At 34.1% G+C, this 27,847-nt stretch overlaps 1 protein-coding gene across 6 annotated transcripts; it reads right to left on the bottom strand.

The window, feature by feature from the left end:
• Positions 1 to 3,110: 3,110 nt before the first annotated feature.
• D-CDES (D-cysteine desulfhydrase) lies at positions 3,111 to 27,847 on the bottom strand. 6 transcript variants are annotated; one of them, XR_016329245.1, is made up of 11 exons: positions 27,548 to 27,847; positions 27,416 to 27,481; positions 27,143 to 27,337; positions 26,948 to 27,058; positions 26,207 to 26,298; positions 15,224 to 15,307; positions 7,857 to 7,949; positions 5,671 to 5,728; positions 5,476 to 5,589; positions 4,076 to 4,193; positions 3,111 to 3,526 (listed from the first exon to the last, which is right to left on the bottom strand). XR_016329245.1 is itself a non-coding variant. In XM_089746512.1 (11 exons), exons 1-11 carry the CDS (start codon positions 27,770 to 27,772, stop codon positions 3,322 to 3,324), a joined length of 1,341 nt encoding a protein of 446 aa, XP_089602638.1. In that variant the 5' UTR covers positions 27,773 to 27,845; the 3' UTR covers positions 3,111 to 3,321. The 6 variants fall into 6 exon arrangements, 5 of the variants coding, with proteins under 5 accessions (XP_089602638.1, XP_089602639.1, XP_022726206.2 ...); XM_089746512.1 differs by having other exon boundaries at positions 4,076 to 4,173; positions 27,548 to 27,845; XM_089746513.1 differs by lacking the exon at positions 5,476 to 5,589 and having other exon boundaries at positions 4,076 to 4,173; positions 27,548 to 27,846.

Genomic DNA, 27,847 nt, shown 5'->3' on the forward strand with positions numbered 1-27,847 from the left:
TTAGCCATGCCAGATCGAGTGGCTTTTGACATTGAAAATGGTGATTGATCTAGCATTTAAGCATATTCTAGCATCATCTTCCAAATCACTATCAACATGAGGCTATTGCACTGAAATTTTGAAATATTCCTTTCTATGGCTAACTTTAGTTGCTACAACCCACTTTTACAATACCCTTCTATTTTTCTCATTATCTTTTTCTCTTCCATCAATCGTCGCTACCCTTATTTTTATCATATATCTAGTGACACAAATTTTTAGACAAAATTATTCTAAAAGCTTAACCTTCTCTTCACTTAAGTTTCGCTCTGAATTTTCATGATGGAAGTTTTTGTTGCTACTTGTTAGTGTTGTAAGCTAACATAATGATGTTTTTTTTGTCCAATATTTGGTAGGCAGTGTTAGTTGAGATTTTGGAAAGGTTGTTAATGGATAATGAATAATAAAATACAAATTATCCAAATATATAATAAAATAAAATAGGAGAAAAGAAAAAATGAAAAAAATAATTCTTCATGTAATTTTTCATGTCAGCATGCTACCTTTTCAATAATGTCAAATAGTTAATTGTCTATATGGCTTTTTTCCATTTAAGGTTACACATAGTTAAAAATAACATGACGAGGGCTTGATTAGTTAAAAATAATAGTATAATGACTTAATTAGAAGTGATAAAGGAATAAAGGTTTACACAGATTTTTTGAAAAGGGGTTCTATTTGCACCTCATGAACTACTCAACAGGGAATTCTAAATACACCCCTAATTTTTCTCTCTACAACCCAACATTTGTTTTTCAAAAATATCTAAATTAAAAATACCAATTTATCCTTTAATAAATTATAATTTTACCCTTTTTCATACCATGTTAAGACTTTTGAAAATCTATATCCAAGAGTTTTTTAAGGCTCTCGAAAATCCATTTTTGAAAAGCTTTCAAAGCTTTGGAAATGAAATTTTGATAAGCCTTCAAAGTTATCGAAAATGGATTTTTGAAAGCCTTTTAAAATTCTAAGAAATTTATTTTTGAAAAGCATGATTTTGACAAAAAAAAAAAAATTTACACTCCATCACATTTCATTCAATGTTTAAGGTTCTTGTAAATAAATTTTTAAAAAATTTAAAAGGCTCTCGAAAATGAATTCCCAATAGCCTTTTAAAGCTCTAAAAAACCCATTTCCAAGAAGCATAATTTTGATGGAAAAACTTTGAGGTTTAGGGTTTTAGGGTTTAGAATGAAGAAAATAGTTAAAAGGGTATGAAAGGAAATGTGATTTTATGTTAGATGGGGTTAGACCTACTTATGGATCGAGTCAAATCAAGCCTGGTATGATATTTTAACATTTTAAGTAAGCCTAGGCTTAGCCCAGCTCCATTTTTCGAGTCTCATTTTTTGTCCAAACCCATTCCTACATGTAATAATAAAGTTTAGACACACCCAAAACATTGGTATTTAAAATTGGAGAAAAATTTTTTTTTTATTTTTTTGTAAATTTATTAATTTAACTAATTTAATTATTTTTAATTGAATTTATAAGTCATTTAGGCTTGGGTTCAATTTAATTTTGTGGAATGCAATTTCAAATTGAATCATATATAAAGAAAAAGTGGATTTTATCATATTATGAGTAATAAAACAAATAGACCTTGTCCATTATAAAAAAATAAAACAAATAGGCTTTGTCCGATTATGGTAAAAAACATTTTTTTTAATTTTTAGGTTGGGCCTAGGCCTTAAATGATGAAACCCAAGCCCAGTCCTATTTTTTTATCAAGCATCATTTATTTATCCAGACCTATTTAAAGGATTTACTATTCATGTCCAAGCCCTTCAAAATTTCGAATAAATTTTCAGGTTTGAACGAGCTATCTAACCTATGAGCAGGTCTAGATGGGGTGTATTTAAAATAAATAGGAATTTTATTTTGAAAATAAGGGGTATTTAGTTATACGGTGTAAAGAAAAATTTTATAGGTGTATTTAGAACTCCCCTTAAACAATACACCCCAAATTTTTTTTTACAAATTTAACCTTTAATCAAATTATTTAAATATTCATTAGTCAATTACATTTTTGTCTTTCACAAGCCCTTCTTATTTTCTTTTCTTCTCCTTCTCAAACTAGCGGTAGCTTTCTTTTCTTCTTCCTAACAACAAATCATATTATTGTCAAAATTCAAAACCAAAATTTATAATATCTTGTATATTGCCAAAACGGAAAGCGAACTTAAGAGAAACAACTACAGCAATGAAGATTTGGAGATGACGATTGGATAAGTGGATTTTTGAAAATTGATATCTAAAAGCTTTTAAAAGCTTATAGAAATAGAGCTTTTAAGAATTTTCAAAAATCTATTTCCATAAACTTTCAAAGTATTTCGAACATCCATTTTTGAAAAATTTTAAAAGTTTTTGAAAATCTATTTTTAAAAATCTTTATTTCTGAAAGCTATTAAAGAATTTCATACATCCATTTCTAAAAACGATTAAGAGCTTCCGAAAATAAATTTCTAGAAGCTTTGAATCACACCAAATTAAATCCTAAATTTTACCAAATTTTTTAGCTTCAAATAGGTAAATTTTCCTTTGAATTTAGTTTCAAATTTTTAAGGTTTACAATTGAGAAGAGTGAAAAACGATTGGGTGTAAAAGAGAGGAAATAAGGTTTGAAAGAGGGAAAATAAGGTGTTCGTATGTTTTAATAAATTTTAGTTTTGAGCATGAGACGTGATGAGTAAAAAATAAGTTGTTAAAACTAGTAAAATATGTTGAGTAGTAAATAATAACCATCCTTTTTGAAATAGTATAAGGGTTTTATATATATATATATATATATATATATATATATATCTATTTAGCCTTATGAAAATGTTGGTAGTTTGGAATTAACATTTTGCCCCTAATATTCTAGCCCTACCATTTAACATAATTTTAGCAATAAAACTTTTTTTTAAATCCTTGTAAGAAAATGCTTTTAGCTATAAAATCTTAAATTATGGTATGAGAGAACATTTCGGCGGTTAGAAAATGCTCCAAGCCCCTTATCTTGGGCATCTTGAGTAAGAATCCTAAGATGGATGAAGATTCATATGAAAAACGATTACCTACCACACTTCAACTCAAAATCCTTATATACCTGAAAAAAGAAATGCTAAATTACACCATAACTATAAATTAGTTTGGTGCCATATCAATTACAATGAACATTTCTTAATATAGCTACAAGAGTACATGCATAAATATAAAAATATATATATTTTTCATGCACCAAATTTGGACTATGGATATATTACAGAACAATAATGCATGATTACCGGCTGCTCTTTAGAACATTTTCCCGACACCATCCTTCCTTGGAATAGATTCATTGACGTCCATTCGATGCCAGTTCCCGACCAATGGAGCCATTTGGTCAACCTTGTCAAACAACCCAAAGAGTCCACCTGTGTGTATGAAGAGGACCTTCCTGCCCTCCCACTTTTTTGGATTCTCAGCCATATCTTTCATCATTCCATAAGCAGCTTTCCCACTAACCACAACAGAAAACTAAACGACTTAAGAGAAAATCTTCTTTTCCAAAATAGAATCTGTAGATAAATCTAGGTTTAAGAAAATGCTAGGTTTTCATTGCACCATGCTAATTATCCAACATGTAATTCAAATGTTTGATAGGAGGATTAGTTTGATTACACCAGCTATTTCATCAAGGAATGTACTGGTATGGCTAGATTAGTTGGCTATTTTGCCAACCGCAACCATTATCTTTGGCCTGTGTAATTGCTATAGGTTTTAAAGTATAACTTCTCTACTTTACCGTAAAAATCATTAGACTGTCTTCAACCAAGTTAATTTTTGAGTTTCCCTATACAATATAAGGTTTGTGACCAAAAGAATAAAACCTAAATATCATTGCAACATCACACCTACATGGGAAAAGAAAGCAACTGAAGAAATGGTTTTCCTCCTTCATTGACATTAGGTCAATAACTATGAGAAGTTTCTAGTTTGAAAAAATAAAATTTATTTAGAGAAGGGAAATAAAAATTGAATTGCCAATGTGTAGAAATTAACTTTATACCTGTAAACTGGGTCAAGAACAACACCTGTTGCTTCAGCAATTTCCTTGACAAATTTAAGCTCCTCAGATGTGTTAATTGCATAACCTAGTCCTTTAGCCTGCAAAGAGACATGAATTTCTACAACATTTTACATACTCCATCTGATAAACTACAGCAAGTTAATGGCATCTATCATATTATCGGATGAATTAAACTGAAACTATGAGAATTTCACTCCATCTTAGGCATATAATAAACTAAGCAATAAATCAAATAGGTAGAGCCAACAAATCAGGTTCTGAACTAGAACAACCAGGCCGACCGCCCGACCCAACCCAACCCAATTTCACTCCCAAAGAAACAAGCCAAACCACCTAACTCAAACCCAAAATGACCCAAATCTAACCTGAAACTTATAAGGAAAATATCCTCGAGTCAATGTGAGAGATGCTGCAAGATTTTAACAATGAGGGCATTTCCTAAATGTCTACTATAGCAAGCTGATTTAACGCTGTTTTTGGTGGGCCTAGTTAGTGAGTTTTCATGCAACTTGACTAGCCCAAGTTGTGCCTATAAATTAAACTTCATCTCCAAGATTAGTTGGTATACTTGAAATATGGGGTAAATTCCATTCATGGTCCTTAATCTTTTATTTTGGTAACACTTTAGTCCCTAAATTTGAATTATTCCATTTGGGTCCCTATCCTTCAAAATAGCTCCATTTTGGTTCTTTTTTTTAACATAATTTTGTTAATAATAAAGGGCTTACGTTGCACATCACGTTGCCATTCCCTTAGCATACCATACGGACATTTTTCTCAATTGTTAATAAAATAATGTGACAAAAGGACCAAAAATGAAATAACAGGTCAAGGGCCCAAATGGAAAAATTCAAAAGTTAGGGATTGGTGGCACAAGAATAAAAGATTAGGGCCCAAATGGAAACAGTATTCCAGTAAGTTGAAATTTCAAATATAAAAAACAGTGCTACTTATACTACTTGTTTGTTGTTGAGATTGAGTTCCTGGAACAAATTACTGGCTTCAAGCCTATTCTAAAACCCTGATATTTCTGCGACATCAACAAAAGCAAACAAAACCGAACAGAACAAATAGTTCATCTCCATCGTTGCAACATGCATAAAACATAGAGTAGCGTAGGGAAACTACAACAAGCTGGGTGATGAAAAGGAACAAATAATGCCTGAAAACTTTCTCAAAGAGAAGTCTGAGGACTCATAATACAAGCACCAACACAAAATGAAGAATTCACTCAACATCCTCACAGAGAATGAATATTGCAGAACTAAAAGAGGCATTTAAATTTAGCACACAGCCAAGGAGTATCATTTACAATATCTTAGAAGATAAAAAAAAAAAAAAAAAAGTAAATGATCAAATGGATCATATTAAATACTCACATTTAGGATGCTAACAATATGACGTGCGTCAACACCTGCTTGAAGTCCATCAATCAAGCCTTGAACAAAGTCGTAGAAGTAAATGGGATCATCACAAACACAAAAAGCATGAACCTAAATTGTCAGTAGAACATCATATAAATCAATTTGCTTATGGAGAAATGTAAGTGTTAATGTATAGATAAGAATACGCACTTTCGCATTCAATGCTCCAAGCCATGATCCCAATGAAAGACCAGCAACTGTACCCCCACTAAAAATCAATAAAATAAAATTGTCACTCAATATTGTCTTTGTCTACAACCTGAAGCCAAGCCCAAATGATAGTCAACATAAAACCTTAATTAATTAAATATCACAAGTCTGATCAACCTCGACAGGCATACAACCGCACTTCTCCAAAATGGATCCACAACTTAAATTCCCATAAATAAAAAAGTACAAGATGAAAAGGAAGTAACATGTGTCAACACCACACACAGCAAGAACAAAAAAATAAACCAACTAATAGAAGATATATCTCCTACAAATGGAAGCTTTCAAGTACTGTCATGATTTTGAATTAAAAATAGTTAAACAAGACCCTTCACCAATGGACACTGACATCCAGAAGAGATGACACCATACAAGCAGAGCCTTCAAAAACGCCACTGCAGAAGACTAAGAGCCACAACTCAAACACCTGAGATGTTATACTCATAAAACTGGGGTCATACTTTTAAAATAAATGCTAGTAGGACCCATACCTCAGTTAAGGTCAAGCTTTAAATGACAATCGAAGATATTTTAGTGTTTGCAAAATAGGGTATGACGGAGTTTTGACATACAGCTCAAGGTTTTTTATCACACTTGGTTTGAAGTTCACTAAAGAATAAGAGAAAAGGGAATGAAAAGGAAAGTTTAGTAAAAAATGTATTTCTTTATGTAGCTAGGGAAATTGGATTGCATTTACATATGTCAACCTAATTTAAAAAATAAATTTAGATTAGCTACTCGATGAGAGTAGGCAAAACGTCTTTATAGCTTCTAGCTCTATCTGAGCTTTTATATCCACCAAGCCAAAACTTCATTTGCCATTCCTGAAACTAACAATTACTGGACATGCACATGAGTAATTATAATAAACCAAGAACCATAATCTATAAACTAAACGAAAATTCATCTGAAGAAATTTTAAAATTCTTTCTATCACAACTAAATTGATAATATTTACTTCTTTCTCTTTAATCCCTTCAAATTAGTCTTTGCATGTCAGAACTCTGCAATGAAGTTGAAGCTACCAATCTCGATTTTACTTGCATCTAGTCAGTGAAACCTCACTTTGTGGGGAAGAATAACGCTAAACCTGATTAAAGACTAGGCCACTTTGTATTCAACAAAAATCTACAGACGGATAATGTTGTACTTTCTTTAATTCTAGTACAAAGCACATGTATGATCCCCTTTCATCAATATAACTCAAAGAAAAAAATGAAGAAAAAAACAGACATTTGACTAGGGTGTCACTTTCATGTCTCCTTTTCCTTTTAAAAAGTGCTTATATGCACTAATGTTAAGGACCTCACTTCAACTAGAGGCTTCAAGGCACTTTCTGTAATTTACACCTCACCTTATTACTTGAGCATGTGCCTTGCAACCCTGATGCCCATGTTAGCCATTACTCTTTACTATTTTGCAAAACTCTCTTCTGTGCCTTAAGTGCATTCCTCAACTTTCGGGGTAATAAAATGTATCATTGTTGTTATGTTCTCAATCATCATATCTTAAAAAGGTCACTATCCACTTTTTCTATCTACAATCATCTTTGGAGTTTGTGCACTAACTTGACTGTCAGAATAACCCTGCTGCAGGCTGCAGCGACCCTGATGCCTCTTTAGTCTTTTATTGTTTTGTAAGACTCTCTTTCATACCTAGTCCAGGCCTTGAGTTCATTCCTCAATGTTTGGGGTAATAAAATGTTTCAGTGCTGCTGTGTTCTCAACTCTCATGTCTTAAAATGGTTAAATCTTGTGGACTAAGCTAGCGCAAAAAAGGTCTTGAACTTTTAAAAGAAACAAAACTAATTTTGACAAATGAAAAACTAAGTGTCCCTAATACATAATTGACAATAGCTTTAAGTAGGATGCAGTCACACTCACATTGTTTTAGTACATTATGTGATACTCAGATATGGATTCACGATTACCATAAACAAAAATTGCTAAAATCAAATCTAATGGGCATCAAAGTTTTCTAGTATAACATTTTCACCTGGAAAAGGCTTTATTTACTTCTTCTAATGCTGCGAATTGTCAAAGATAAAACCAAAAAGCCATTCATTGAAAGAGACAGATAAGTGCACTATTTGGTGAAAAAATGTAATAACTTGAGTAGAATAGAACCTGCCACATGCTACAACAATATCATCAAATTTTACTCCATTGCTTCTTGCCTGAAGCTGCTGTTCAATTTCTCTAATTGCCTCAATATAGCCCCTAAAGATAGAAAACACAGTTATCTGTTTGTATTGGATCTAGAAAAGGAATAAAGACTTTAAAAGCTTAGTAACCATTGACAAGGAAAAAAAGATGATCAAGGAACCTATAATACAATCTCCTTGAAAAATAAAACATCTAATTTATTAAGGCCCTACAGTTAACTCCTTGAATAAAGGCTATTAGTTCTTGAAATTGTCCAGTTTGTTTTACATTTATCACGGCATTAGAGCAAACAACTTCAAGACCAAAGAAAACGAACTGTTGAACTTTGTCATCCCTTAACTGTTGCCTATATCCACAACATGACTAAAAAATATATAACAAAAAAGAAGACACCACACTCAGATGTGCCATGTCTCTCTATTCAAAAGCCTGAATGAATTTTCAAGTGCTTGTTGTTTATTCGTTGTCAATTTGACATTTTTCCATCATTTGTAATGCAGAACAAATAGGAGATTAGGGTTTGTAACTGTTTTCTGGTCTGAATACTTGAAGAGAAAATGGAAAAATAAAGAAAAGGGGAAAGAAAAAAAAAACTATTGTGTGCGAAATAAGGCAGAAAAAAATAAAACCAAGAAGGCTATTCAAGACTCAAAGAGTAGGATCCATGAGTTATATAGAAAACTAGAGACAAAAGTTAGAGAAAGAGAACTGTTTATAATTGCTAAGATGAGAGATAAGAAGAGTAGAGATCTTAATGGCATTAGATGCATCGAAGGCAAGGATGGAAGAGTTTTAGTGAAGGATGCAAAGATTAAAAAGAGATGGAGAGATTATTTTGATAATCTCCTTAATAGCAGTTTTGAGCATGATATAGGTGGGTTGAACATGCCTTCTCAAGATGTAAATTGTGTGTTTAAGCATAATATTAAAAGTTATGAGGTTAAAGAGGTTTTGAGAAGGATGAGATTAAAAAAGTTGTACAACCAGATGGAATCCTGATTAAAGTCTGGAAATGCTTGGGTGAAATAGGGATAAGATAGTTGACAGATCTATTCAACAAAATTTGGCATACCCAAAAGATGCCAAAATATAAGAAACTTAAAAAACAATTGTCCTTATTTCTTCGTATTCTATCTACAATGAAACGGTACATCTAAATAAATAGGAACAGTCAAGTTCCTTATTAAGAAACAACATACATGAAACCAAAAACAAAAAATAATAAAACGAAGGAGAATTATTCTATTCAAAAATAGAAACAAATCTCTAAAAACTTGACAATCAAAATAGTTGACTAAATCAGAAAAGTTAATGGGAAATATTCCCAAAATAAATTAAGAAATCAAGTTACATTAATGTAGGAGAATCAAAACTGCACTAATGTAGGAGAATTAGATTTCTACACTCCCCCTCAAGTGGGTTATGAATGTTAATCATACTCAACTTGGATTTCACTCCGTCAAAAATGCTTCTAGAGAGAGCTTTAGTCAAAATATCTACAATTTGTGACCTTGTAGGGATATAGGCCAATTTGACAGACCCATTTTCTATCTTTTCTTTTATGAAATGTCGGTCCAGCTCTATGTGCTTGGTCCTATCACGATAAACAGGATTTTTGACAATACTTATAGTAGCCTTATTGTCATAAAACAATGTCATAGATGTCACAGTTTGAACTTTTAATTCTCTAAGTAACCTCATTAGCCAAATTCCTTCACAAATACCATGGGACATTGCTCTAAACTCAACCTCAACACTGTTCTTAGCTACAACAGCTTGCTTTTTACTTCTCCAAGTGACCAAATTGCCCCAAACATAAATGCAATATCCAATAGTGAACCTTTTATCTATTACTGATCCAAACCAGTCAGGATCTGTGTACACCTCAACTGCCTTGTCCATTAATTTCTTAAAATATAGACCTTCACCAAGACTTTTCTTTAAGTACTGTAGGATGCGATGAACAGCTTTGAAATGCTCCTTGGTTGGATTATTCATGTATCTACTCACCATCACTACTGCAAACCTGATATCAAGTCGTGTGTAGGAGAGGTAAATAAGCTTCCCAATTAGTTTTTAGTACCGCCCTTTGTTCGAGAAAGCGCTTCCATTTTCACTTCCAATTTTATTCGTTGAGTCCATGGGTGTACGAGCAGGTTTGCATCCAATCATGCAGGTTTCTTTGAGTAGATTAAGTACATACTTACGCTGAGACACTGATATTCCATCCTTAGACCGAGCTACTTCCATCCCAAAGAAATATTTAAGGAACCCCAAGTCTTTTATTTCAAACTTCTTGGCAAGAAGTTTCTTCAAATCCTCTGTTCCTTCCTTGTGGTCTCTAGTGATTATAATATCATCCACATAAACAATAAAAATAACTCTTTTTCCTTCATTAGTGAACTTAACAAATATAGTATGGTCAGATTGACATTAAAGGAATCCATACCTCTTCATTGCCTTGGTCAACCGTTCAAACCAAGCCCGAGGAGACTGTTTAAGTCCATACAAAGATTTCCTAAGTTTGCACACTTTGCCATTGTTGTCTTGCCTTTCGAAACCAAGGGGAATTTCCATGTAGACATCCTCCTCCGAGTCACCATTTAAGAATGCATTCTTGATATCAAGTTGGCGAAAAGGCCAATCCAAGTTGGTTGCTAGTGACAATAGAACTAATTGAATTGCATTTGGCTACTGGAGCAAATGTCTTCTCATAGTCTATCCCATAGGATTAACTGAACCCTTTGCAACAAGTCTAGCTTTGAACCTGTTTATACTTCCATCTACATTATGCTTTATTGTGAAGATCCATTTACATCCAACCGGGTTTTTTCCTTTAGGCAAATTTGAAATTTCCCATGTCCCATTTTTCTCTAGTGCCTTGATTTCTTCAAGAACTGTTACCTTCCAATCTGGTTCATTGAGGGCTTCTTGAATATTTTTTGGAATTTGCACATTGTCAAGGTTAGTAGTAAGGCTCGAAAGTTTGGATTTAACCTGTCATATGAGATGTACTTGCAAATAGGGTACCGGTTGCATGATCTCACACCTTTTCTTAATGCAATAGGAATGTCAAGGTCACCGGTTGGCTCACAAGTTTCAATTTCAGATTCAATAAGGACATTACCTATGTTAGTTTCAAGTTCTTGGAGACTCAAATCAGGTTGATTTTTAGAAATGGCCTATGTACAATTGTCCACTTCTTGTGGTTTTTGCTTCCTTGAGTAGACTATTAGTTCTTTTGTTTTTTGTTGCATAACCTTAGGGTTTGAAGAGTCAATAGTTGTTTGAACAAGTTGGGTTTCGAAATCTGCATGGCTAATAGGTTGGATAGGTTGAAAATCTAGTTTTGAAGGGGCTAGTTAGGAATCTGGTTTTGAAGGGGTTGGTTGGAAAATTGGCAAGTCAACAGCCAAGAATTGATATTCCTGAGTAGTATTTTCTCCCTGAATATCATTCTTGTTGTAGTATGGAAGATTCTCAAAAAAGGTGACATCCATAAAGCTATAGAATTTTTTTGCGATGGGTAAGTAACACCTATAGCCCTTTTGGTTTGGGGAATAACCAAGGAAGATGCATTTTAAGGCTTTGGGATCAACCTTGCTGCGATTTTGTTGGCTAATATGAACAAAGGCAATGCAGCCAAAGAGTTTGATAGGAATGGAAGAGATCAAATGAGTTTGTGGGTAGGAAGCAAGGAGAGTTTGACAAAGTGTTTTAAAGCCAAGAACTCGAAAAGGCATTCGATTAACCAAATAAGATGCAATGAGGACAGCTTCTCCCCAAAAATATTTAGACACATTGGAAGTCAACAAGAGGGATCTAATCACTTCTATCAAATGTCTGTTTTTGCGTTCGGCAACCCCATTTTGCTGTGGAGTGTCAACGCAAGAGCTTTGATGGATAATGTCATGCTTGGTGAGGTAAAGGCCAAGAATAAAGTTGAAGCATTCCCTCCATTGTCAATTTTTAGGACTTGGATTTTGGCTTGGAATTGGGTTTGTACCATGCTATTAAAGTTTTGAAATATTTGGCTAATCTCGGATTTTTCTTTCATAAAGAATACCCAAGTGAGTCGAGTGTGATCATCGATGAATGTAACAAACCACCTAGAACCTTTGATATTGTTAACTTTAATGGACCCCAAATGTCATTGTGAATCATTGAGAAAGGTTGAGATGATTTATAGGAAAGGCTAGGGTAGGTATTTCCAGTGTTCTTGGAAAGTTGACAAATTTCACATTGAAAATCTTTAGAGATGTTATTGAATAATAAGGGAAATAACCTTTTTAAGTATGAAATATTTGGATGTCCTAATCTATAATGCCATAACATGATAAGGTCACCCTTACTAGTACTAGAGGGTAAGGCTGTACAAGAGTTTTATGGTCTCTCAAGTGCATCATCTTGAAGAAGGTAAAGCCCTGCACATATCCTAGCATTGCCAATAATCCTCCTCGAGCCCAATTCCTAAAATTCACACAAGTTGGAAAAAAATTTAGTGACAAAACATTTATCCTTTGTAAGCTTACTGATAGAAAGTAAGTTACAACTTAAATTAGGAACATGGAAGACAAGGTCGAGTGTTATGTCTTTTGAAACTACAATAAAACTTGTTCCTACCACCTTTGAGAGAGCCATCAGCAATTTTTATAGCAGCACTATCATAGCAAGGTCTATATGTGTTGAATAAGGATGCATCTCCAATCATGTAATCTGATACTCCTGAATCAACAATCCAAGATTGTGTATTTCCCCATTGAACACTTAAAGCGTTTAGGAAATTCCCTTTTTGTGCTAGTAAACTAGTTCCAAAGGTTGCAGACTTATCTTGAAGGGTTTATTGGAACATCACCTCTTTGTAACTTTCCTCATGCCATACCTCTGCAAAAGAAAAAGATCTCACTCCTGCTAGCCTTAACGAAAACTCATGTGGCTACAGTCTAATGGTTAAAGCCCACTTGCTCTGATACAATGTAGGAAACTTAAAGAACAATTGTTCTTATTTCTTCTTATTCTATCTACAATGAAAGAGTACATCTAAATAAATAGGAACAGTGAAGTTCCTTATTAAGAAACAATTTACATGAGATAGAAAATAAAAAATAATAAAAGGAAGAATAATTATTCTATTCTAAAATAGAAACAAATCCTTAAAAACTTGCCAATAAAAATAGTTGACTAAATTAGAAAAGTAACTAAGAAATTTTTCAAAAATAAATTAGGAATTCAAGCTGCACTAATGTAGGAGAATCAAATCTACACTAATGTAGGAAACTCAAATTTCTATACAAAAGAAAGGAGGAAGAGCACTCTTGTGCCTTTATACAAGAATAAAGGTGATGTACAAGATTGTTCGAACTATCGAGGAATATGTGGAAACTGAATGTATATTGAAAAACTGCTTATGTACAATTATACAAGAATCTTAGGTTTATATACAACTAACTAGGGGTTAAACTAGGAAACTAAATCTTCCTTAATTCTAGGGATACAAATACTTAATTCTAGAGATACAAATATAAATATACAGATTACAAGATTACAACCAGCTGTAAATAAGTGTTTTCACACACTCCTCCTCAAGCTGGTGAATAGGTGTTTTCCATTCCCAGCTTGGAAATAATTTCTTGAAATGTTGCACTGCTGAGACCTTTAGTCAACACATCTGCAAGTTGACCCTTGGTTGATACATAAGGTGTACAAATCAACCCACTGTCTAGTTTCTCCTTTATGAAATGCCGGTCTACTTCAATGTGTTTTGTTCTATCATGTTGCACAGGATTGTGTGCAATGCTTATTGCAGACTTGTTATCACAGTAGAGTCTCATTGGTCCATCCCACTTGATCTTCAAGTCTTCTAGGATAATCTTTAACCATAATAGTTCACAAATTCCTTGAGCCATTGCTCTGAACTCTGCTTCAGCACTTAATCTTGCCACCACATTCTGTTTTTTACTCCTCCAAGTCACAAGATTACCACCTAAGAAAGTGCAGTAGCCTGAGGTAGAGCTTCTATCAGTTACTGAACCTGCATAATCAGCATCTGTATATGCTTCTAGAACTAACCCCAAATCTATTTTGAATAAGATACCTCTTCCAGGATTGGCCTTCAAATAGTGCAATATACGGTAGACAGCCTGTAGGTGCACTTCTTTAGGACTATGCATAAATTGACTTACCACACTCACAGCATATGCTATATCAGGTCTAGTATGTGAGAGATAAATGAGTCTTCCAACTAATCTTTGGTACATCTCTCTATTTACAGCAGCATCTTCATTAGCTTCTCTAATTTTATGATTAGGATCTATAAGGGTATTTGCAAGTTTACATGCAAGCTTCCCAGTTTCCTTCAGAAGATCCATCACATATTTCTGTTGTGAGATAAAAATACCATGCCGTGAGTGAGCTACTTCAATTCCTAGGAAGTACGTCAATCTCCCTAGCTCTTTTATCTCAAATTCTCTAGCCAAACACTGTTTTAGAGATTCTCTCTCTTTTTCATCATCTTCAGTTATAATTATATCATCAACATACACTAATAGAACTGTGACTTTCCCTGAATCAGAGTGCTTGATAAACAATGTGTGATCTCCTTGACTCTGTTTATATCCCATTGCTAACATCACTTTGGCAAATCTCCCGAACCAAGCTCTAGGAGACTGTTTAAGGCCATATAAAGCCTTTTTTAACCTGCATACTTTGTTTGCTTCTAGATGACCTCCAAATCCCGATGGAACCTTCATATATATTTCTTCTTCCAAATCACCATGTAAAAAAGCATTCTTTACATCAAATTGTTGAAGCTACCAATTGTAATTTGCAGCTAATGATAACAAAATCCTAATTGTATTCATCTTGGCAACTGGAGCAAAGGTTTCCTGGTAATCCACTCCATAGGTCTGAGTGTAGCCCTTAGCCACTAACCTGGCTTTATACCTTTCAACAGTACCATCTGCCTTGTATTTTACAGTGAAAACCCATTTACACCTCACTAGATTTTTTCCTTTAGGCAACTCTACCAGTTCCCATGTCTAATTTTTCTCTAAGGCCTCCATTTCTATTTTCATGGCTTGCCTCCATTTCTCATTGGATAATGCCTCGGATAATGTAGTTGGAACAAAAATAGTGTTTAGGCTCACAAGAAAATTTTTGTGGGATGGTGAGAATTTTTCAAATGACACAAAATTAGATATTGGGTATAGTGGATGTTTGGTACATTCTTTGGTTCCTTTCCTAATGGCAATAGGCAAATCATAATCACTAGTTATAGTTTGAGGAGATTCATGCTCATTTTGAGAAACAGAATCAAAAACTATAGTTACCTCATTTCCAGAGTTAGGATCAGGTTCTTGGACTGGCACTGGTTCAGGATCTGGAACTTTCCTTCTTGAGTACACCTGTAATTCCTTCATAGAATCAAGAACAATATTATCCTTTGTCACATCTTCTGTATTTGGAATGGGATCAGACTCAAATTCAATGTTTGACTTGGGCTCAGCAGAAACAGATTTCGACTCATAAGAATTAATGGGTGTAAATGTTGAAGAAAAAGGCAAATCAAGCAAAAAGAAGTCTTTATCCTTATCTTCCATGAATGAAGTCTCCCCCTAAAGATAAGGTTGAGTAAAAAATGGTTTATTTTCTTCAAAAGTGACATCTGCAGACACAATTTTTTGGTAGGAGGATGATAGCACTTATATCCTTTTTGAGTTGAAGAATACCCCACAAAAATACACTTAATCGCTCTTGGATCCAACTTTCCCCTGTTATGACTGTGAACATGAACAAATGATGTACAACCAAATATCCTAGGTGTGAGATTATTTGTGGTATTGAGGTTGGGATAAAATTGTGAGAGTAGTTCCATAGGAGTTTTAAATCCCAAAACTCTTGAAGGTAACCTATTTATAATGTGTGTGGCAGTGAGAACAGCTTCCCCCCAATAAGATTTAGGTACATTTGCTTGAAAAAGAAAGGCTCTGGTTGTGGCTAATAAATGGCTGTTTTTTCTCTTTGCCACTCCATTCTACTGTGGAGTATTATCACAAGATGACTCATGGATAATCCCCTCTTTTTGGAAATAGGTAGATAGACTCTGCTTGAAGTAGTCTTTTGCATTATCAGACCTAAATCTCTTTATTCTTACTCCAAATTGATTTTGGATCATGTTTTGGAAGCTTAAAAACACACTATTCACATCTGATTTGGATTTAAGTAAAAAAACCCAAGAGACCCTAGTATAATCATCTATGAATGAAACAAACCATCTCGCACCAAAAATATTAAGAATTGTAGAGGGACCCCAAATGTCACTATGAATCAAGTAAAAAGGAGTAGAACTTCTTTTGTTACTGATTGGAAAAGACACGTCTATGTTTTGCAAATTCGTAAATATCACAATGAAAATCTTCAACATTTAATTCTTTGAACAAAGAAGGAAACATGTTTCTCAAGGTTCCAAAAGAAGGATGTCCAAGATGAAAATGATAAAGCCAGATTTTATCTTTATTGGAAGATTTTTCAGAAAGAAATGACAAAGGTAAACTATTTTTGATACTACTTGTGTTATTTGATGTCTCAAGATAGTATAGTCCATCCTTCTCCTTAGCAAGTCCAATCATCTTCCCCGAACTCTGGTCCTGAAATTCACAATAAGAGGGATAAAAAGTTACTTTTCAATTCATATCTCTGATAAGTTTTTGTATAGATATTAGATTAGTAGACAATCCAGGAACATGAAGAACATTTTTTAGAACAAACGAGGGATTAACTTGAACATCTACTAATCCTGCCACTGTGGTAAGTGAACCATCAGCAACAACAATCTTCTTATTACTAGGACACAGGTTATATGTACTAAATTTTTGTGGGGAATGTGTCATGTGGTCTGTGGCTCCTAGGTCAATGACCCAAGAACTCGTAATAGGCTTAGCCGAGACATTTAATCCATGAGAACCGAAAGTTTTACCTGAACTAGAAACTTTACCCAAAGAACATACCATAGTAGGCTTTTCAAGGATTTTCAATAAGTTTCTCAGCTTTTCAATCTCTTCCCTGTTGAACTCTCCTTGTTTCTGACACATCTGCAGTACTCCAGTGATTTTTCCAGTTAACATTTCCTCAAATTGGGTGATAGTGATATCTTTCTTTGAAAGGGTTCGACAACGAAGGCCTAAACAGGATTCGGCAATGAAGGCCTAAAAAAGTCGGCAATGAAGGCCTAAAAAAGTCAGCAATGAAGGCTGAAAATTTTTCTTCCCAAGAAGAGCCTAAAGCTCTGATACCATGTGAAAACTGAATGTATATTGAAAAACTGCTTATCTACAATTATACAAGAATCTTAGGTTTATATACAACTAACTAGGGGTTAAACTAGGAAACTAAATCTTCCTTAATTCTAGGGATACAAATACTTAATTCTAGAGATACAAATATAAATATACAGATTACAAGATTACAACCAGCTGTAAATAAGTGTTTTCCCACAGAATAAAACTTGAGTCATACTATGAAACTTTAGGAGAGAGTAATTGAATGTAGGTTGCAATGTGAGGTCACTATTTCTGAAAACCAATTTGGGTTTATGCCAAGACGCTTCACAAAAGAGGTGATCCACTTTTTGAGGCTTTTATTAGAGGGTTTTCAAATGAGAAAGAAAGATCTACATATGATATTTATCAACTTGGAGAAAGCATACATAGCGCTCCTTGAAAGGTGCTTTGGTGGGCCTTAATAAAGAAAGGAGTCCCTTTAAAGTATATCAACATATTTAAAGATATGTATGAAGGAGTAGTAACGATTGTGAGGATGATTAGGGGCATGACAAATAGCTTCCCTATTACCTTAAGATTACATCAAGGCTTAACACTATGTCCTTTCCTTTTTGCATTAGTTATAGACGAGCTCAACGGACGTATCCAAGATGAGGTGCCATGGTTTATGTTATTTGCCGACAATATAGTTTAATTGCTTAAACTTGTGATGCCCTTAATATAAAATTAGAATCATGGAGGAGTACAGTGGAGTCTTGAGGTTTTAAATTGAGTAGATAAAACTGAATATATGGAATGCAAGTTTAGTGGTCACAAGGAAGTGGGTACTAGTGTAATTAACTTACTTGGTGAGACAGTACCAAAGAATAGCCAATTTCGATATTTGAGATCAATTATTCAAAATGATACTGAGATAGAAGCAGATGTCAAACATAGGATTCAAGTAAGATGGGTTAAATGGTGAAGTGCGACAGGTATGTTGTGTGATCGCAACATACCTTTAAAGTTAAACGCAAAGTTATATAAAACAACTATAAGGCCCACATTACTATATGGAACTAAGTGTTGGACTGTTAAAAAACAACATAAGAAAAAAATGAATGTAGTGGAAATGAGGATGCTTAGATGGATATGTGGTAAGACAAGAAAAAACAAAATAAAAAATGAAGAGAATCAAGAAAAATTAAGAATAATCTGAATTGAAGAAAAGATGAGAGAGGGCGATTTGTGATGGTTTAGACATGTAAAACATATGCCTAGCTGTGCACCGGTTAGGAGAATTGAGTCTCTAGATCTATGAGAGATCAAAACATCTATAGGTAGATCACGAAAGTTATGAATGCAAATAATAAAAAATGATATGAGGGTAAAGGAATTAGATGAAAAGGTGGTTGTTGATAGAAATGAGTGGTGCAAAAAGAATCAAACTACAACCTAACTTGATTCTCTCATTTGGTTTTTCATACAGTCAACCCCAGAGTATGGGATATAAGGCTTAGTATGTTGTTATTGCTGTTGTATTATCTTTTAATATCATAGAAAGATATTGATTAACAAACAATTAGTATTAAAATATATGTTTGATTAAAAGAAAAGTTAATATGCAATTTAAGCATTTAAGAAACTAGTATAATAAGCAACAATAAAAGACTAAAAGAAAATAAATTTGCAATTATTATGTCAAACTCACCCTACCAAGATCACATGGAGTCCAAGTTATAAACCTTTCAAAAGTAAAGAAGGTTCAAGATCACTACCAAACCTAGGATTCACTCAGACAAACAAGTTTTTAATGGCTAAAATACTAAAAAAAATCCTGATACTTTTTCAAATTTCCAAATAAGCCATTTTCATTCTATTTTACCTATTAAGCCCTTAACATTTTTTTTTTGTTTAATTAAGCCCTTAATAGGCACGAAAGCCACTAAAATCCCTTAGAAAAATAAAGGCTTGCTTTAACTAAATAGTACTTCAAAGGCTTTATTAAACAAAAAAAATTATACTTTAAGGGCATAAATAAACAAAAATAATAGTTCAAGGGTTTAATTTTGTGTAATAGAAAGATAAGGACTTACCTAGGAAATCTAGGAAAGTACAAGTTTTTTTGTATTTTAGCCTTTTTATTTTGAAAGGTTTTGGTCCTTTCACATTCAAATTTTTGGACCAAATAGTCATTTTGCATCAATCTATTTTGGAATTTTCTAAGGAGGGTGTTAGGAAGAGTGAGTGCGAGTGTGTGTCTGCGTATATGTTTGTTTGTGTGTGTGTGAAAGAGAGAAAGAAAGAGTGGACAAGATGATGACCAACATCAACAACAACAAAGGGAATAAAGAGATAGAGCTGGACAAATAGATGAAAAAAGAAAAAGAATCAAGAAACAAATGGAAACAAAAAAATGAAAAGATCTCATAAAAGATAGTAGAAAATAATATTAAAAGAAAAAGTTAAGGTTTTCATATCATTGATTAATGAAAATAAAATAAATGGACAAAAAAAATCAATGTAAAGCAAATAGAACTAATAGTGAATCAATTGTATAATTAATGCGTAATTAACATTCAATAGTGATATAATTACAAATTTTAAAATCCATTTATTCTATTTTTATTCAATTACAATTTTTTTTAATAATTTGAAATGTTAAATGAAATATGATTTATTAATCATCATTTTCGACATTGATTATCATTTTATTTCCCAATTACACAGTAGCTATGGGTAAACACTTTGATTCTTTGAAATTAACCCACATTAGAAAACATAAAGAAATATAGGCATTTTCAAACATTTGGACAAATTTCATTGATTTCAATGAAAAATTACAAAAAAAATTGCAATTACAGCAACATTCGGGCATCTTACTAATTTAATTCAGTTTTCAATATTCATGCATATGCTCTTTTTTTTTTTTTTGGCAAAGAATGAACCTTAGCCAGGTTTCATTGAGTGCTATCTTAAATTAATTTTAGTTATTAGGGATTTCATGTGGTCTTTAGTGTATATTCATAAAACCATGCTCCTAAGTAAAATGATTTTGGGGTACATAGTCCAAACAAAACAAGTTAGCATTTGCCAATTTATATCTCTTTAAAGGCTTCAAAATATATTCAAATAAAAGGACTAAAAAACTATCACCAAAAAATGTTTTACTTTATCATATCCTATTTTTGTTAAAAATTTCCAAATACATTCTCCTTTTGATTCCAACCCTCTTTCAAGATTAAAACTTTCAACCCTTAATAATTTTGCAACTTATCCATAAATCCAAAATAATTCCCAAGTTCCATAATTTCTAGCCCTAACTTACCACAAGCATTGTAGGCATCTTCCTCAAATTTGTACAGCATCAATCTATCAACACTATTCGTGAAAAATCAATTACTAACCAGATTTGATTAAGTGTCATTCATTTAGTATTTTGGTTGTTTCCTAAATAAAAGGGATTTGGTTCATTGATCAGATTCCTACTTGGTAGTTTCCATTTATTGTTAGAAGATTTTTAGGTGATTTGTTATTATCTCTAAGATATCATGAGATTTGCCAGATTTGATGTTTTAGCTATATATATACTCTTGTACTCTAAAAAGTTTCTTAAGAAAACATAAATAAAATTCTCATGAATTTCTTCATGGGATCAGAGCGTTCATCCTCAGTCATCAAAACCTATATATATATATATATATATTTATATATATATATATTCTTTCTATCTTTCTATCTATGTCATGGCCAGTAACACAGGGATGTCCGAGCCCCCTATTTTACCGATCACTGGTTACAAACTCAATGAATAAAACTTCATCCAACGGCCTCAATCAATGATGTTGTTTGTCTATGGAAAAGGCAAGGAGGATTATCTCACAGGAATTACCGTTTCACCCAGCAAGGATGATCCAAAGTACCGAACCTGGAAGTTGGAGAATAGCATGGACATGTCGTGGTTGATCAATTATATGACCAATAAGATTGGTGAGAATTTCATGTACTACAAAAGCGCCAATGAGATTTGGGATGCTGTGAAAGAAACCCACTCCAACATAGACAATATATTTACAATATTCGAGATCAAAAGCACTCTACATGACCTACGGCAAAAAGACTCCTCTATCACGAAATAGTTTAATTCCTTAACTCGTTATTGGCAACAATTAGATATCTTTAAAGAAATAGCATGGAAGTGCCTTGACGATAGCCAACGATACAGGAAAATAGTGGCGAAAGACCGAGTTTATAAGTTTCTACTTGGTCTAAACAAGAGCCTTGATGATGTTCATGGGAGAATTCTTAGCATCAAGCCATTACCCGGCATCCAAGAAGTTTTCTTTGAGGTCCACTGAGAAGAGAGTAAAAGGAAAATATTGCTAGGGACATCATGCGATCCATAAGAGACAAAAAATTCAGTCATTGCTGCACGAGGACCAAAATCCTACAGAAGTGGTGAAAATCGATAGAAGAAAGGTAACAGACCTTGGTGTGACCACTATCAAAAGGCAAGATACACGTAGGAAAATTGTTGGCAAATCCATGGGAAACCTGCTGACTACAAACCACGTTCTACTCGAAAGCGAGAGTCATGGAAATTCTACCACCACCGAGACAACTCCAACACCCCCGGAATCAAGCCCATTTAGTAAAGAGTAGTTGAAACTCCTCAAAAAAATTGTTCAACAATCTCTTCAAAACGCTGGGTCAGCTGTAAGCACAACATCTGTTGCACAAAAAGGTAACTCTCTCAATGCTCTACTTGTGCAAAATGGAAAATCAAGATCTTAGATTGTTGATTCAAGCACATCAGACCACATTACTGGTGATGCATCGGTGTTTCATGACTACAACCCATGTTATGAAAACCTCACAATTCGAATAACAGATGGGTCACTTTCTCAGGTAGCCAGGACAAGTTCAATCATTATTTCAAAGGACATAACACTTGACTCTGTTCTTCATGTCCCTAATTTAAATTGCAACATTCTGTCTATTAGTAAAATTACGAGAGATCTTAATTGTGTTACTAAATTTCTTTTTAACATGTTAATTTCAGGGCTTGGATTCAGAGAAGAAGATTGGTATTGCTAGGTTGCATGCTGGACTTTATCTCCTTAGAGATGAGGAATCTAAAAGACAATCATGGATGAGTGCTTGTTTAGTTTCATCTTCTAGTAAGAGTAAAGAAAATACAATCATGTTATGACACTATCATTTAGGACATCAAATTTCTTATTCCTCAAAAAATTGTTCCCTGATTTATTTAATAAAGGTTCCAAGTCTATCAATGTGAAATTTGTCAGTTTTTCAAACATTCACAATTCATATCCAAGTCAACCATACAAATCAACTCATCCTTTTTCTATGATCCATAGTGATGTTTGGGGACCATCGAGGGTTAACAATATTACAGGTTCTAGATGGTTTGTTACCTTCATTGATGATCACACTAAAGTTACATGGTTGTTCCCTACGAAAGACAAGTCTGAGGTTAATTCAATATTTCAAAATTTCAACAAAATGGTGCAAACTCAATTTCAAGCAAAAATTCAGGTGCTCAGAACAAATAATGGGCGAAAATACTATCATTCAGTTCTTGGATCTTACTTGTTGGATCAAGGAATTATTCATCAGAGCCCATGTACTAAAACTCCTCAACAAAACGAAGTTGTCAAGTGGAAGAATAGACACCTGATGGAAGTTGCAAGATCTATTATGCTAGCCTCTCATGTCCTGGAACATTTTTGGGAAAAGGCAATCCTGACAGCAACCTTTCTTATTAATAGACGCCTTCTCGAGTACTAAAACTCCAAACCCCCAGTCAAACACTTCTCAAAACCTACCCTAATGTCCAAATCATTTCCTCCATACCAGTTAAAATGTTTGAATGTACTACTTTTGTTCATATACACAACCAACAATGCAGTAAACTAGACCCCAAATCACTCATGTGTATATTTTTTGGCTACTCACCTAACCAAAAAGGCCACAGATGTTATTCACCAACTACCAGAAAGTTTCACATTTTTATGGATGTCACCTTCTTTGAGAATCAGCCATTCTATCCCAAAGCCGATATTCAAGGGGAGAGTTTTAGGGAATATCAACTTTGGGAGATTAAGCCATCATCTTATCATTCCTCTACTTCTCTGCCAATTCAAATTCCCATTTCAAATAATTCTTCTTCTTCTTTTGAGTCAACTAGTCATCTTGAGTCTCCAAAATCTCTTGAAACCATGCAAGAGACAAAAGCTAAGGAAATGATTGTATACTCAAGGAGACCAAAATCTCAAAATGAGATAGGGACCGGTACATCTTCGACACAGAACCAAGATTCTGAACCAAATCCAGGGACTTTTGAAATTCATACAAGTAACACAATTACTAAACCTATCTCTAATGATTTTCCTAGTGATCTTGATCAATCCATTGCTATAAGAAAAGGTGTAAGATCATGTACTCAACACCCTATTAGTAATTTTGTTTCCTATGAAGGATTGTTTCTTACTTACCAAGCACTACTTACATCATTAACTGATATTCAAGGAGACCAAAATCTCAAAATGAGATAGGGACCGGTACATCTTCGACACAGAACCAAGATTCTGAACCAAATCCAGGGACTTTTGAAATTCATACAAGTAACACAATTACTAAACCTATCTCTAATGATTTTCCTAGTGATCTTGATCAATCCATTGCTATAAGAAAAGGTGTGAGATCATGTACTCAACACCCTATTAGTAACTTTGTTTCCTATGAAAAATTGTTTCTTACTTACCAAGCACTGCTTACATCATTAACTGATATTCATATACCGAATACCATCCAAGAAGCGCTCGAACAACCAAAGTGAAAGGCTGCGGTAACGGAAGAAATGGAAGCACTAGAAAAGAATGGCACATGGAAAATTACTAATCTTTTAGAAGGAAAAAGCCCAGTGGGATGTAATTGGATTTTTACCATCAAACACAATACAACCGAAAGTGTAAACAGATTCAAAGCTCATCTTGTGGCTAAGGGGTTCACTTAGTCTTACGGGATGGATTATAAGGAGACGTCTGCTACTATAGCAAAACTAAATTCTATCCGTGTTACTATCACTTGCCGCAAACCTAGATTGGCCTCTTCACCAACTCGATATCAAAAATGCATTTCTGAATGGTGCTCTAATGGAAAAGGTCTACATGAAGATCAGTCCAAGGTTTGACAACCAGGACAACATCGACAAGGTGTGTAAGCTTCAAAAACCTTTATATAGCCTTAAACAATCTCCTTGCACTTGGTTTGATCATTTGACTAAGGCAATTAAAAAGAATGGGTTCTTACAATGCCAATCCAACCACACTATGTTTGTCAAACATTCACCAAATAGCAAGATTGCTATTATGATTGTTTATGTTGATGATATTTGTCCTCACAAAGATTATGAAAAGAAAATAATTGGATTGAAGACTCTTCTAGCTAAAGAGTTTGAAATAAAGGACTTGGGACAGCTTCGATATTTTCTTGGCATGGAAGTAACTCGATCAAGAAATGGTATTTATGTTTCACAACAAAAATATGTACTTGATCTTCTCAAAGAGACAGGGATGCTCAGGTGTAAACCAATGGATACTCCAATGGACCCAAATATCAAGATGCGAACCAAAGATGGAAGTTCACTTGCAGACCAAAACAGATACCAAAGAGTTGTGGGAAAATTAATTTATGTGGCACACACTAGACCTAGCATTGGCTTCTCTATAAGTATGGTGAGTAGATTTATAAATGATCCCACAAAGACACAAGATGGCAATATATCGGATCCTTCAATACTTCAAAAAAAATTCGGGCAAAGGGTTGCACTTCAAAAAAACACTAAATAGAGATGTGGAGATTTTCTTGGATGCAGATTAAGCTGGTTCTGTGACAGACTGAAGGTCAACTACAAGGTATTGTACATATGCGTGGGTCAACTTGGTCACTTGGAGAGCAAGAAATAAGCAGTGGTAGCTTGAAGTAGTGCTGAAGCTGAATTCAGGTCTATGTCTCATGGGATTTGTGACGAAATTTGGCTTGAGAGAATGCTACAAGAACTGAAGAAGTCAGCTGGGAATTCAATGAAACTGTTTTGAGATAATAAAGTAGCTATTAACATTGCCAGAAACCCTATTCATCATGATCGAACAAAACATGTAGAGATTGATCGCCACTTCATCAAAGAGAAGATTGAAGAAGGCGCAATCAAACTAGTCTACACTCCAACAGAACATCAGATAGCCGACATCCTCACCAAGGCTCTTCATCGTGGCAATTTCGAGAATTTGAAGTTCAAGTTGGGTATGATTGATATCTACCACACAACTTGAGGGGGAGTGTGAAAAACCAATTCCTAACCAAATTTGATTAGGTGTCATCCATTTAGAATTTTGGTTGTTTCCTAAATAAAAAGGATTTGGTTCATTGATCAAATTCCTACTTGGTAGTTTCCATTTATCGTTAAGAGGATTTTTAGGTGATTTGTTATTATCTCTAGGATATCATGGGATTTGCCAGATTTGATGTTTTAGCTATATATATACTCTTGTACTCTAGAAAGTTTCTTAAGAATTATAAATAAAATTCTCATGAATTTCTTCACTATTGCAAGAAAATGTGATTCAAATAGAGGATGCCAAGTTAAGAAGAGTGAAAAAAAGGTGGAAAATAATAAAAAGGACCATCCTTCTGCTGAAATAATTTAGGATACTTCCTAAAAGGGTACTATGATTTCATACAATCTATGTAAGTAGCTAAACATAGCGTGAAAAGACTTTTTGATGTTTTTCTATAAGATTTGCAGCATAATAAAGATACTGTAGTGTAATGGTGAATTTTCTCTCACGTTCTACCACTTATCAGCATAAAAATTACTGGACCTCAAAATAGAGGCTAAATAAAAATTAGTTTATAAAGGAAAAGATAGTGATATTTTATATCAGGCACTTTATATAGTTTTCAAGGCACACAATTCAACTGCAGATGAAATCGGACAGAAAAAGAGAAGATACTATGACAGAAGCTCACCAGGTTCCTAAGGAGTTTGATCCGCCAACAGGAATAACATATGGCTTCCTGCCTCCCTTTAGCAACTGTTCTTTCAGAACATTAGTAAGGGCCTGATACCAAAAGTTTCATATAGGCAGAATTAGTAAACCGCATGATGCATTAGCACATAAAACTTATCAATTCAATCACATACACAGTGGATCCTACAATCTAGAAGCAACATTGTTGGTGACATGTAGTAGCTCAGAAAAATTCTCAAGAAATCATTAAAAAGCTCTTATTTCAGCCATCTAATAAAGGCAACCCCAAAATCAAATCTGCTAGTTCAGCTCAAAATCCACGTCAAAGGTCAAACTATCTAACAAGTATAAATTGAAAAAGGGCAAAATATCAACATCATATTAACCAATCCATTAGTAAACAGAATGTATATATAATTTTGATAACAAGCAAACCAACTTAGCTCCAATATAACTTACAAAATACTAGCACAATATCATGGCAAGCCTTCGATGTTAGCAACGCTAATAAATATTATCTATGAAAATGAGCAAAGAGTCAAATTGTAATAGACACAGTATGCCCCACTCTGCAACAAATGAAAATCCTAATGCAATTGCAAAAACAATTACTAGATTTTCTGTTCCCGACAATCCAATGCACATTAGCATCAGTCTTTGGTAATTAGTAATTAGATGGAGTATTACAATAAGTATAGTAAGAATAGCAAAAATGGCAACGAAAAAGTCAGAAACTAACAACACTCCCTATTTTTGCATATTCTTCTTTTGAAATAAGTTGAATATGAGCTCCCACAAAACGCTCCACCAGCAGATTGCCTGTCAATCCCGGATCTTTATCAACAAGAAGCTGCAACAGCCAACTGGTTAGGATAAAGAAAAGACTGTTGCAGAGAAAATAAATAAATAAAATAAAGAAAGGAAATGGTGGAACCTTAGAGGTGCGGAGTATAAGATAAGAGTCTAGATTCAAATACTTAGCAGCGACAGCGGTGGCGCGGCAGTGGTTGCTTTGGATGCCGCCAATTGTAATGATGCAATCAGCGCCCTGGGCCACTGCTTCCGCCAACAAGAACTCCAATTTCCTAACTTTGTTACCGCTCAGTTGCATGCCTGAGAGATCGTCACGCTGGATGGACTAAAATCGTCAGTGGCAAACAGCAAATAAATTTTTAACAAGAAAAAGAAAAAACATAGCCGAAATTACCTTCAACCAAACCTCCGTGTTTTGGGGCAAATTAGGCAGATTCCACCTGTGAATTGGAGTAGGAAGCTGAAAAACAACGAATAAGATTAGGCTGTTTTGGTGAGGAAATGAAAATTAATCTAACATACTTACATGACCAAGAGAGAAGACATGGGAAGGAATGGGTTTGAGATGGGAGCCCCAAGAAGGAGGAGAGTAGGGCTTCTTGCTGAGGAAATCAAAGCTTAAGGCCTTGGCTTTGGGGGTTTCGTCGTTGGTTTCCATTGTGTGAGACTGAAAGCAATAGACTCTGGTTCGTCCAAACAGGGTAATAGAACGGTTGAGAGGAATTGCGGTTGGGTTACATGACCACAACATCGCTTTTCAGTTTCTTACTCCTAGAAAAGCTAAAATCTCCTTCCTGCCTACGCCTTTATTTCCGGTTTGATCATG

Source organism: Durio zibethinus, chromosome 17 (assembly GCF_047325235.1).
Source record: "Durio zibethinus cultivar Kanyao isolate XHJ-2024 chromosome 17, ASM4732523v1, whole genome shotgun sequence".
In the NCBI taxonomy this organism is placed as follows: domain Eukaryota; kingdom Viridiplantae; phylum Streptophyta; class Magnoliopsida; order Malvales; family Malvaceae; genus Durio; species Durio zibethinus.